This window comes from Manihot esculenta, chromosome 14, assembly GCF_001659605.2.
Source record: "Manihot esculenta cultivar AM560-2 chromosome 14, M.esculenta_v8, whole genome shotgun sequence".
Classification (NCBI taxonomy): domain Eukaryota; kingdom Viridiplantae; phylum Streptophyta; class Magnoliopsida; order Malpighiales; family Euphorbiaceae; genus Manihot; species Manihot esculenta.
This window is the reverse complement of record NC_035174.2, coordinates 5,104,610-5,117,397: the sequence shown is the minus strand read 5'-3', so window position 1 is coordinate 5,117,397 and position 12,788 is coordinate 5,104,610. Positions and strand designations below refer to the sequence as shown.

Here is a 12,788-nt window from a genome sequence, read left to right as displayed (position 1 = left end):
CATCAACACTCACAGGTTTGACTCAGAAATGTCAACATCTGAGCTCAGGTTTAATTTAAAACTTTACGCAGTTTGCTACGTTATTTAAATCTCGATTTATTACTTGCATACCTCCCAAAAAACTCTCCTTTGACTTGCGAAAGATCCGCCAAGAAGAGGGTGAGTCTCTAAGGAGCTTTATCTCACAGTTCAATGCTGAAGTAATATAGGTGGAAGAATTAAATCATGAGATAATATGTGAAGTATTGAAGAAAGGAATGTACAATGTCAAATTTATGGATTCCTTAATTAAAAACTTTGCTGCAACATATCAACAGTTAATAGACAAAGTCCATAAGTATATTAGGCTGGATGACGAAGTCCAAACACTAAAAGAGGACAAGAGGGCGAACCAAAAGCAAAGTCAAAAGTCGGAGAGGCGAGGACACGAAGGAGATCACAGGAGTTATCCCATCTCACAAAAGAGGGATGATCAAAGTAAGTATAAGAATTATACTTCATTAAATGACCCACAGACAAGTACTTTAATGTGGATAAGGAAAAATAATAAGAAAATCAAACGGCCCCCAAGCTCAATCCCGAGAAAGTGGAGAAACAAGACAAGACCAAGTACTGTCATTTCAATGAAGATCACGGTCATATGATTGAAGAGTGTTGGCAACTAAAAAATGAGATTGAGAGGCTAATAAGGGATGATATTCTATGGAAGTTCACCAAAAAGGGAAGGAAAGAAAAGAGAGGAGACCTGAACTCGAGGCAACAACTCCTAGAACCACCTTTGATCAAGAGCGTATAGAGATTATTCATATAATAATGAAAGGACCTAGGGATGATCAGGGAAAATAAGCATACCACAAATGTAAATGTTGGTCTGGTAAGTTGGGCAAGAACTAAAAAAGATCGTTCGAAGATCATTCACCCAAAGTCTTATAAGCTGGCCAAACTAGATGGTCGAGTGATTGAGATGTTTGTAATATGAGAAAATTTTATCAATAACAAGTTAACGAGATATTTTTTCATATGTTGTGTTCTTTAGTGATAAGGAACGATAAGATTGCATCCTAAAAAAAATTAAGGAGATAAGAAGAGGCCACAAGGCGGGTTTTGGCCAGCCAGATCACAAGGCGGGTTCCGTTAGATCATAATTCAGGCATTGGTCCACTAAACAAGGCTATAAGGTGGGTTCTGCCAGGCCAGGTCACAAGGTGGATTCCTCTAGACCACAACCCAGGAATGGATCCCATGAAATAAGGCCGCAATGTAGGTTTTGCCATGTCAGATCACAAGGTAGGTTCCGCCATACCACAACTCGGGCGTTGGTTCCACTAAACAAGGCTATAAGGTGGGTTCCGCCAGGCCAGGTCACAAGGTAGGTTCCGCTAGACTATAACCCGGGTGTTAGTCCCACTAAACAAGGTCACAAGGCGGGTTCTGCTAGACCACAACTCGAGCATTGGTCCCACTAAATAAGGCTACAAGGCGGGTTTCGCCAGGTCAGATCACATTGCAGGTTCTGCTAGACCACAACTCGAACGTTGGTCCCACTAAACAAGGTCATGAGGCGGGTTCCGCTAGACCACAACTTGAGCATTGGTACCACTAAATAAGGCCACAAGGCGAGTTCCGCCAAGCCAGGTCACAAGGCAAGTTCAATCAAACCACAACTTAGGTGTTGGTCCCACTAAACAAGGCCACAAAGTGGTTTTCACCAGGTCAGGTCACAAGGCGGGTTCTGCTAGACTACGATTTGGGTGTTAGTCCCACTAATTAACAGCATTCATATGGAACCACAAGGTGGGTCTTGCGAGGTGTTAATCCCTTATAAGAAATTCTAAGGTATGTCCAAAGCCATAGGGTGACTATAAGCCAGGCCAAAAGATCGGGTGTTGATCCCACTAATCGAAGCCTTTGTGCCAGACCATGAGGTAGATTTCGCCAGACTCAATTATCGGGTGATAGCCCTATATAAAACTTTTGAGGTATTCGAGGTCCAAGCCACAAGATGCGTGTTCACGGACAAGTACTAGCTTCGAGATTATAAGAAATCCTACAGGGTATTTCAACCCCGAGGCAGCATTCACTAGGCCATATATCCGGGTGTTGTTTCCACTATTCAAAGATTTTCAAGCTATTTATCACCATTATGGTGGATGGGTATTTAACCCTTAGCAATTTTTTTTAAGAAATTGTTTAAGTATTGGATGAGGAGTGCAAACGAGTACAAGGCATATAGACGCTCAATGAAAATAATGACAAAGATATGAGAAAATATTTTCATTGAATTTATAAAAGATTACATAGGAAGAGGGATATCTTCATATTTCTCTGTCTGAGTCTTTATTACATCAATATTTCTACATCTATTATGTTATCTATAAAGACTCGGTCATAGGGAATGCCCTCAGCTTGTCCCTCCCCTTCTTCCATCTCATCTCCCTCCTCCTTCGGGAAGATGTCATTTATCCAAGTAAAGACTTCAGAAGGAAACATTTTCACAAACTCCTTCTTTACCGAGTCTTGACCTTGTACGAACATCTCCCCAACTTGGGCCACTGTCGCTTGAAGTTCTGCCTCAAGCTCAGCAGCCCTGATAGAGGTGGCCCGAGCCTACTCAGCTTGAGCTTGTAGCTCCAGGACTTGGCGATGCAGTAGGGCCACCTGATCCTTGGCCGTCTTTCCCTGATTCTCAAGGACCACTTTGCAAGTATTGGCCTCGTTCAACTCAGCCTGGAGCTTATCCATTGACCCCAGGGTCTCCTTCATGATACCCTCCACTTTGTCTATCCGAGTCTTCAGCCTCGAGCATCCCTCGACCAAGAGGCTCCTATCCGTCTCTCATTGCCAAACTCTCGCCTCAGGGATGCTCCTTGGCCATGTAAGCACAAAAGGCACTCTCTAGGGTAGAGTGCATAACATTATCAAAAGGATCATTTGTCTCGAGCTCGTTCAGGCGACAGCGATCCCCGGCCTCAGAGCACCTTTGATTAATAGGACAACCATAGTAAGATCATCAAGGAGTGAGGGCACCCAGTTTAGCACCAATGCCAAGTGCTGGATGCTTAAAGGCCATGAGGATTCAACCCCCACACTCACAAGAGTGGGTTTAGAAGGAGTGGAGACAACAGCAGGAAGCTCAGAAGTTGGGGCAAAAGCAGAGGCGCTCCAAGCAAAAGACATAGGCTATAAGTAGGCTGACTCTTGTACTGTAGGTTAGGCAAGGGGAGGAGGAAGCATGATCACTTCTTCTGCTGGATGGGCACACTTAACAGGGGGACTAGTAGCCCTGGCAACAGCCTTGCCTTTGCGGACAACACGCGTCGCTTCAGCAAATTTGCTCCTCGAACCAACCATATCTGCGAAAATTACAAAGTAAGTAAAGCAATTTGAAATCTAAAAGAAGATCGAAATAAAAAGTACCATGATATCTAGCTAGGGAGGTACTTTCCCCGAGACTGGGAAGGTTGAGCAAGTGAGGAACCCGAGTCTGGCTCACCTGCAAATGACTCTGCCAAGACAAAATGGTATTTCTCACTGTTTGAGTGGTGTTCATCTTCTTTAAGGACTTAGCCTTCGTCAAAAAAAAGGCAAAAGCCTTGTCCTCATCCCTCCTCAGACATATCCTATCCTTCCTCAGTTCCACCCATAAGTGCCAGCTTAATTAAAGGTGCCTAAAATCCCCAGACGTCCAGTAACAACGGACAAAAAATTTATTTTTCCACCGCTTCAGTGAAGAAGGTATTAGATCAAACATGTCTGGTGTTTCCACCCGCTAAAAAACCAAAATTTTTCTTTTTTACAGATATCCAGCTAGTACATCTGGGAGAAGAGGGCTACGCTCGGTTCGATGTTATTATTAAGGTAAACGAACCAGAAGACCATCAAGATTTTTCAACTATTAAGGTGTAACTAGACAACCGAAAGCTTATAAAATCGAAGAATATCAATAAAAAATGGGTCTATGGGGAACCAAAGACCTGCCTCAGCTGCTCTTCGAAGACTATAATAGTGTCCTCTACAGGAATCAAGTTATTTACACAAACGCGTGGAGAAGGGGCAAAGATGTAAAAGGACTCTCGAGAAATTTGGTATGTATCATAAAAATGCTTTACATCTTGCTCCAATAGGATGAACGGGATGTCACTAGTCGAACTACCCTCACTTTCTGGAACCTCCCTCAAAGGAATAATAAGGGCCGGAGCACGGATGGGGTTGTCGGAGGAGGAGCTTGAGACGGAACCTCCACTAGGGGTAAGAGAAGAGAAAGTATTTCTATTCATTTTGAAGAAGAAAAAGGAAATAGAAATTACTATAGGGAGTATAAATGGATAAGAAAGAGCGACCGAATTTTTTTGAAAGTAAAAGATTGCAGTTGAAAGCAAAAGTGGTATTTGGGGAAGGAGAAGGGTTCTTATAAGCTGTTTTGATGGCAGGCTTTAAATGCAGTACGAGAAGCGGGCAGCCATTAGTAAAGAGCCAGATAGCCAAAACAGTGTGAGCATAAAGGAACCAATCTTAGCAAACCACGTGCCCTCAGATCATGAGAGCAACTATTACCTTTGAACTTGAAGAATCGAAGATCAGCAGAGATATCTTTGGTACTGCATAAGAATCACCCAAAAATAAGCTATGAGTTGTCACCACAAAACAAATCCACATGGCAAGAATCTGATAAGAGAGTAATGCAATCCCACCCGAGAACAGAAAGATCCAAACACCTTAACACCCGGTTTATCATCAAGATCCGTCCTTTCCTGGATAGGACGAGTCTCGGTACAAAGTTATCATTATCAGGCACAATTCAGCGTATCCTCATTACGCCTGTAATCGCGGAATCACTAATCTATTAGTTAGTACTATCCTTTATCAAGTAGCCGGCCACATTATTGTCAGATTATTAGAAAATGTTATATTTATTTCTATCTTTTTAGAGTATAAAAAGAGAAAAATCATAAAGACAAATGTATGTTATTATTTTACACTAAAATTTTAAGTAGTTCATTACATTTGTCCTAATCTCCAGTTTATTGACTTGAGCGTCGAAATGGCTGCACTCACTACCTTACATTCTCTTTCTTGCAAATTTAGTCGACTAGAGCACAATTTTACTTTCTTATTATATCAATAATTATATATATATTACAAAAATTTTTAAACAGTTATTATTATATTTTATGTAATATAATTTAATATTTAAAATTAAAAATATCTGGACAAAAATTGATAAGTTAAGTTTTATATAATAAATGCAAAATAAAAAATTATGTATTGTGTCCTTTGTTTTTAAGTATTGTATTATCTACTTGTACATAGTACATATATGACATGTGAAAAAACTTGGCTGCTGGCGTACATATGAACAAGTCATAAAATTATAGTAGTTTTATATAAAAAAAATCATGAAAGCTTATATATTTATGCCTCGTATTTAAATAAGTTTAATTTAAATAAAATTTTGCATGACCTGACAGAAAGTTGAGACAAATTTTTGTGTTTTTTAATATTGGAATTCGAGTTTTATTTTTTAATAAAAAATTAAAAAATTATCAAGAAAATATTATGTTTTTTAATTATTAAACCAATTTCATTTAGACATTAATGTTTATTTATAATGCTTAAAAATAATGATATAATTAGGTACTAAATGACAGAGGGTGTTAAAAAATTTATAAACCAAATATATAAGTGAATGCACATGTTAATAGTATAATATAATTAATATTTAGTAAAATTTTATTAAAAATTAATTAATAATAATATTATTGTTACTACTATTTAATTACTACAAAATAAGAATAAAAATTATAATAATATTTAATAATTTGCATTCAATTAAAAGGTAACGCTTATAATTTTTGAGTACATTGATGTAATTATAAATTTTTTATTTAAAAAAATAAAAATGTTTTAAAAACGAAATCATTTCGAGTAGTATGTTAAAAGATTAGTAGTGGGATCTCCTTTAATAAACATAATATCATTATTTTTAATTAGTAATGTGTATCCATTTAATTATGGGTCGGGTAAACACTCCAAAGTTGAAACCCATCAATTATTGAGAGCTGTCAAATCAGTTGCCGTCTGGGGGTGTTGGCTCTTGGCCAGTAAAAGGAAAAATACAATTTACAAGCGAGTTTGTAAGAGAAGTCTCGTGACGCAAATCACCCAACTTCTCCTTTTATTCACTTTGTCTTATCCACTCTCCTTTAATCTTTTTCAAATCATCTTTTTGCTCTTCTCAAATTCATTTGTGGGCATCATTATTTTCATTGTCGCTTTCGTTATACTTTGTAGTACTTTCCTTTTGCTGTGCTTTTACTTTTGAGATTTCTTCCCATTTTCCCAATCTATGAAGTAGTAATGGGTAATTACAATTTGCAGTGTTAGCAGCCTACAACAAACACAAAAGTTGTGCCAAATGGGAATCTTGTATGTTGAACCATTTCCACTTTGATCACAGCATCATAGGATGCCTTAGTTTAGTATTCTTTGTTAAGGTAATTGGTAAAAAGAAACCTACTAAGTGGACTTGTTTACGAGGATAGATTGATTGTATAACGCATTCTAATGAAAAGGAATCACACAGCAGCTGTCATACAGGATAGGTCAATTCTTTTTATCAGGATTTTGCCCTCCTGGAAAGCCCAATATGCTTAGTAAGGCAAAATGACTAAGCTGATGCGCACGGTGCATTACAGTTAGTATTGTTTAAGAATGGTTTTGGTTTTCATGAAAAGGAGCTGTAGCCCAATAGTACAAAGGCCTAAAAAAACGAGTCCAACCCATCCAACACTGTGGGCATGAGAACGAGCCTTTCAGCCTTTCTGCAAAGGGCCATTTCTTCTACTGTGAAATGATTGGCTACTTCTTGTACGTTAGGACATTCAGTATTTTTATGCAGTACAAATGGAAGCACAACCTTGAAACACAGCAATCGAGGACAAGAAGTTTAATCTCTATCCAAGCCAACAAAGGACGCCGGAACTTGCTTTTACACCACCGACATCTACATTAGGGTCAATCTGCATGCTCATGAAGACGGTGGTCGCCTTAGCAATTTATCACCAACCACCACTAATACCATTTTTGAGAAAAAGAAATTTGAAGTATTAGCTTAAGAGGAAAGTTCTTCAAGGGAAAAAGTTTAGGACGATTTCATAACTTACAAACACCCATTTTTTTAATCAATCAACTTAATAGATCGAGGAGGCCCATAAACACGAGATTGTCAAAAACTTGGAACTTGTGCTCCCTCACAACCACCAAGTACCAAAGATCTTTAATGGAAAACTAGAAATGAACCTGTTTTATATGAAGGAATAAAACCAAAGCCCCTTGGGAGAAAAAGAAATAAATAGAACTAGAATAAAAAAGGAAGCTTGCTGACGCCTGGTTGCAACCTAAGACGGATTGTAGAGCAGCAAAGTAACAATGTTCAGAAACAAACGGGAATAAGAAACAACGCATGCAACTAGCAACATCAAGTGCTAGTAATCCAAGTAGTTCTAGATCTTTAACCACAAGAGACCTGTGCAAACAAGTGGGAGGGTCACAGGGCATCTAATACGGAGGTCACTAGGATTCTTACATGTTTATGCACCTTCCGATTTTCGTACAAAGTACCCAAGAGTGTTTCATAGTCATAAATGACTATCACAACAAGAAAAGCATCCTAGCTACAGAAAGGGAAAAAACAACCTACTGATGAAACCTTGATTATTGTATCATTGTGCCTCAACGGAAATAAAGATCAAGCTAACCAGATGGACTTATCCAGGGTCAATTTGTCAATTGCCACCATCTACTAACTTCAACACATAATATTGCATTTTATTTTTTCGTCAATTCCAGCACTATAACAAGTCAAGAAAATACCATGCATCACAACTATTTACTAAGCATCATCCTATTATATCCATCGAATCCAACATACCACAATTTATATTATCCAGCCTGAAGAAACGAATAGCACTGTGACCCTAAATAAGTTTCTGCATCCATTTTGCTACTGAAGAAACAAACTCCTAAAGACCCTCGTTAAGAGCACATATCAATACAATGCAAATTACCCTAGATGAATTTGCAAAACAAACATCATCCCACAACGTATATAGTAAACAATAAAATTTGGCTAACATATTTGGTCCTGTTAGTATCATACCATCAGCTACATGATCAAAGGGTAGCCTCGTACTATAATCTAATTGAAGAGCAAAACTTCAGCATAAGGTTGAAGAGAAATGTAACAAGGAAAATTAACACATACCCAATTTTCCAAAGTTTAATACCTCAAAAGCACAAACACCACAAGCATCTGCAGAAAGACGAGATCAAAGAGAACTAAGCACGGTAAATAAGTCGAAGATCTAAGCATTGGGACAGTAATTCATATCCATCTAAATCAAAAAGTAGCATAAACAACCATGATAAAATACTCATTAATACCAAACTCTAAGCACTTGAAAAATAATAAAAAAAAAAAAACTCAGAAGTGATAGGAACTAAACAGCTTAAGCCGTAAGCACAACAGCTCCTCCATTCTCCTTTATCTTTTTCTCGGCAATCTTGGATACCAGCTTCGCTTTCACTACAACCGGCTTGTTCTCTGGCAGAGCGCCCTTCCCCAATACCTTGAAGTAACCATACTGAGTGACATCGATCATGGGCACATTGTCCTTACTAGCCTTATCCTTCACTTCCTGAGGTAGCAACGACCAGAGCTTGTCGATGTTGACGATGGGGCAGTAGAACTTGTTCCGCAACTTGTGGAAGTATCGCATACCGACCTTTCCAAAATACCCAGGATGGTACTTGTCGAAGAGGATCCTGTGATGGTGCATGCCTCCGGCGTTACCGCGACCTCCTGGGTGCTTCCGGTGTTTGCCGATACGCCCATGGCCAGCGCTAACATGGCCGCGCTTCTTCCGATTTTTCTTGAATCGGGTGGTCATTTTAGCTCTCTTACCTTAAAGAAATGCGTTTGGGCGGCTCCGTTACAGAAGCGCAAGAGCTGCTAAGAGAAGCGAGTTAGGGTTTTGAAGATTTATATAGACTATAGAGAGAGATGCAGCGTGTTTTGTGCTTTACCATTTTGCCCTGAATCTAAGCAATGCAATAATACGGCAGCGTTCGGAACATAAGCGTTGACATTTTAGATATGATGGGCTCAGAAAATTAGTGGGAGTTATTCGTCCTTGTTCAGACATTGGAGGCCCAGAGCCCAAACCTTTAAAAAACATATTATTCCCTTGAAGAATATAGAAACCACCCATACGTGATCAGGCACGTGAAAATGGGAAAAAAGCTAGAGAGAGTATCGAGAGCATGCAAATGCAAGTGGCTTCTGATAATGATAGCCAAAATGGAAATGTAATTTTATCTGTCAATCTCAAATTTTTTCTACGTTTTGCTGGTGGGTTCATTTTCATCAAGTGGATGGATCTAAAGCTATTTACTTTATTCTATTTTTTGTGTACGTCTAGTCAAATACATTACTAGTTATTATAGGCTAATTAAGAATTAAACTGAAGGAAGATAAAACATTGTTAGTAATCTTCTGGTCGCACATTATTTTCAGAGCTCCTCTACAACTCTTGGGTTGTGCCTGTTGTGGCCATTCCTTTGATCGCTCTTTGTATCTTGGAGCTGTTAAAATCTTAAGAATGCTTCACCTTACTCCTACAAACTGAATGAAACAATGGAGTTACTTAATTTGGAGGTAGATATTTATTGAAAATGAAAGAAAAGAACACAATTTTATTTCTACAAATGCTAAAAAGAGAAATACATGGTGGTCTTGCTTTAATAAAATTCTAGTCTATCCTTGAAACTTCCTCTGTCAGAAATTTAGCTTTAATTTATTTACAAACCGACATGTTACTTTCAGTTGAACTTGCCTGAAAAGCATACACACTCCAAAAACTTCTTTTCTGAGTTGCTCCGAGAAATATTCGATCTTGCCGGATTGGATGGGAGAGATGGATGCACCAGCTCTGTTGCTTGCTGCTCATCCACAGCTTTCTTTCCATCAGGAACAATAGTAACCTCACAATAGTCAGGAGCGTTCTTCTTGACAAATTCTGCTTTCGCCAATTTTTTCTTCAGTAGCCTGAAGGTATAAAGCTATTTACTCAGTAATTAGTCTAACAAGGCATAGATGGTTAGGCCGATTTCAGCGGTGAGTGCTGTGGTTGTAAACAAAGATTGGCTTGGGGCACAGGCATAAGTAGAGAAGGTAAATTATACCTAGTGCGAGGCCGGCGTGTGGTTCCCATGACAAGATGGGTAATGTTGAGAACAGGAATAAGATCAAGAATGGCTTTGGCAGTCTCACTGCTCTCCAAGAGCATTGTATCCACAGTGACCTGTCATATTGGGAGCAGGTTTCTGACACTAATCTATTTGTTTACTGAGTATGAAATCACATTACTAAAGCAGGGAGAGTTGTTTTCAAAACTGTGATTTCTCGAGTTAATTGTATATATATCCGAAAAAGAAAAACAAGGATAATATCTGTGCACCTTGGCATCGTTACACAAGCGAATGTATTTCTGCAATATATTTTTCCTCCTGTTATGCTCTTCATTAATGTAAAATCTCACTTGATCTTGGCTCAACTGACTTCTGGATAGTTTTCCAACTGTTAACATATAATTGAAAAGTTCAAAAGAGAGAGAACAAAAGGTATCTGTAATTAATTTGCATCATCAAGCATTAGCTAAAAGAGTAACTTTAGACTAATGAGCATATTTTCTTAATATGCTGATCCCAACTCTGTCAAACTAATTCTGGTTGGCCTAATCAGGTACACATCCAAGGTGGTCAATTACGTCAAGAGCACTTCTGCTTGAAAGTTTCAAATAATAAAAACAAAACATAATAATTGTCACAGTTGCTCAGAACACTGGGCATTTCTTATTTTTGTGGATGAAAAGATGTTGATGTTAATTCAAAATTTCAAAGAAGCAGAAGCTTCCTGCCCATCAAACAAGAAAAAGAAATGATAGCCACTAAATTTGATGGATTTTGTGAGAAGGAGAATACAGCAAAAGTCAACACTGCAAATAATTAAAGGAGGAATTATTAAAGAAGGTGTTACCTGGTGTAGAAATATATGTTATAGGAGGAAAAACATGAACAAGGAAAACTCGAGCTCCAGAAGAAAGAACATGATCAAGAGCCCATTTGAGGACATCTAAATCATCTTTACCAACGGCTACATAAACATCATTAGCTCCAGCATCTATGCTGTTAACAAAAGCACCACTCCTGCTATCCTCTCCAATCTCCACAATTTCCGACGACATAATTCTTGCACTGCAATATGGAAGAGAATTGGCCGGCAAGTATGGTTTCTCCTCTTCCATGTCTTTCCTCAGCTCTCACACATGGGGAGGTGGAAACAACAACAAAAAAAAAAAATATGCGAGAGAGATAGAGAGCGAAGATAACAAGACTTTGGTGTTAGTTGGTTGGCAGTTTTATGAGGAAGGAGTCGTTGCTCTCAAGGCCACACAACAAAAAGGCAAGAGCGTAAAAATAAAAAAAGAAAAAAGCAGATTCTCTTTTGTCAAGCTTTGCAGGCTATTGGATAGATCACATACGACAATTGATTGCCACTCTTGCTGCCTGTGATGAATCTATTAGTTTTCTGCTTTATTTGGTCATGTGAAGTCTAGTTCTTTAGTCAGACCTTGCTTTATATGTCCTCATATTCTAAACAGTGCCCTCTATTGTGTGTCTGTGCGTCTATAGTTTGGCACATGTAACACATAAATTGGATCTCGCATTCCAATGATGCACTTACCCAATTCACAAATAACTTTACTTAGCTTGATTTTTACTTGCAGCCAAATTACACTTTCCTATATAGATTTATAATTTTGGTATAAATAAAGTAAATTTATCAAAATTGAGGTGCAAAAAATTAACTTTGAATATTCCCTAATTGCAATTAAAAAGGAAATACTCAAACGAATGTGCTATTTCACAAACACTAAATATTGAAAATTTACCATCTTTAGATTAAAAAGAGAAGTCAAATTTAAATTTTGAAAAAGAAATTATAAGAAAAGCTTCACAAACTCTAAAAGAGAAAATAACATTTTGTGAGCGATAAAGCAAATACATAATGATGTTTCTATGCAATACGATGCCTCCGCTTCAATCTTCATCTTCTTGTGGCAGAAATTCCTTGTGCCATAGTGCTTCACTCTTCAATAATCTCAAATACATGCAAAAACAAAAGACAAAAGAGGACCTGATTGGCTTTGAAGATAACTTGTGAAAAATGTTGGTGGACTTTAGATCCACGAAAAGGCCTTGAAAGCTAGGCCCTACATACAAACTCAAGAATTGGGCCTAGCAGTTGAGTGCCTACAAATATTATTTTTTCCAAAAGGAAATTTTTAAACACATATGCAATTTTTTTTTATCAAGGTACAATTCCATTGCAGAACAAGGCATAGGAATTTAAATACAGAAAAAATTAGGCTCAAACCTATACATGAAAAAAAACAAATTAAGGCAATAGGATTGGACCTAAAATCATAATCCTAAACTAAAATATGGGCTACCGAATCCAATAAAGGATTTGGGAACCAACACAATCACTCTTACTTTCATTCTATAACCACCAGCCCATCAAAAGGAAGAACCCAATCACCATAAGAGCTCCAAAGCAGCAAAATCTCAGTTTTCTGAACCTAACAATCTAGGGAGGGAAATCAACTCTACCCATAAATCTGGGTTTCTTTCTTAATATAGCATCCATGCCACACCACTATTTCTTC

General features: G+C 38.0%; 2 protein-coding genes across 2 annotated transcripts; both read right to left on the bottom strand.

Moving 5' to 3' along the window:
• Positions 1–8,351: 8,351 nt before the first annotated feature.
• LOC110631162 (60S ribosomal protein L27a-3) lies at positions 8,352–9,057 on the bottom strand. The gene has a single exon (XM_021778896.2). The coding sequence runs from the start codon at positions 8,946–8,948 to the stop codon at positions 8,508–8,510; it is 441 nt and encodes a 146-aa protein (XP_021634588.1). The 5' UTR covers positions 8,949–9,057; the 3' UTR covers positions 8,352–8,507.
• A 372-nt stretch (positions 9,058–9,429) lies between these two features.
• LOC110631161 (U-box domain-containing protein 33) lies at positions 9,430–11,933 on the bottom strand. Its single transcript, XM_021778894.2, has 5 exons — positions 11,096–11,933; positions 10,518–10,636; positions 10,243–10,361; positions 9,894–10,105; positions 9,430–9,682 (listed from the first exon to the last, which is right to left on the bottom strand). The coding sequence occupies exons 1-5, from the start codon at positions 11,361–11,363 to the stop codon at positions 9,654–9,656; spliced, it is 747 nt and encodes a 248-aa protein (XP_021634586.1). The 5' UTR covers positions 11,364–11,933; the 3' UTR covers positions 9,430–9,653.
• Between the last annotated feature and the right edge of the window lie 855 nt (positions 11,934–12,788).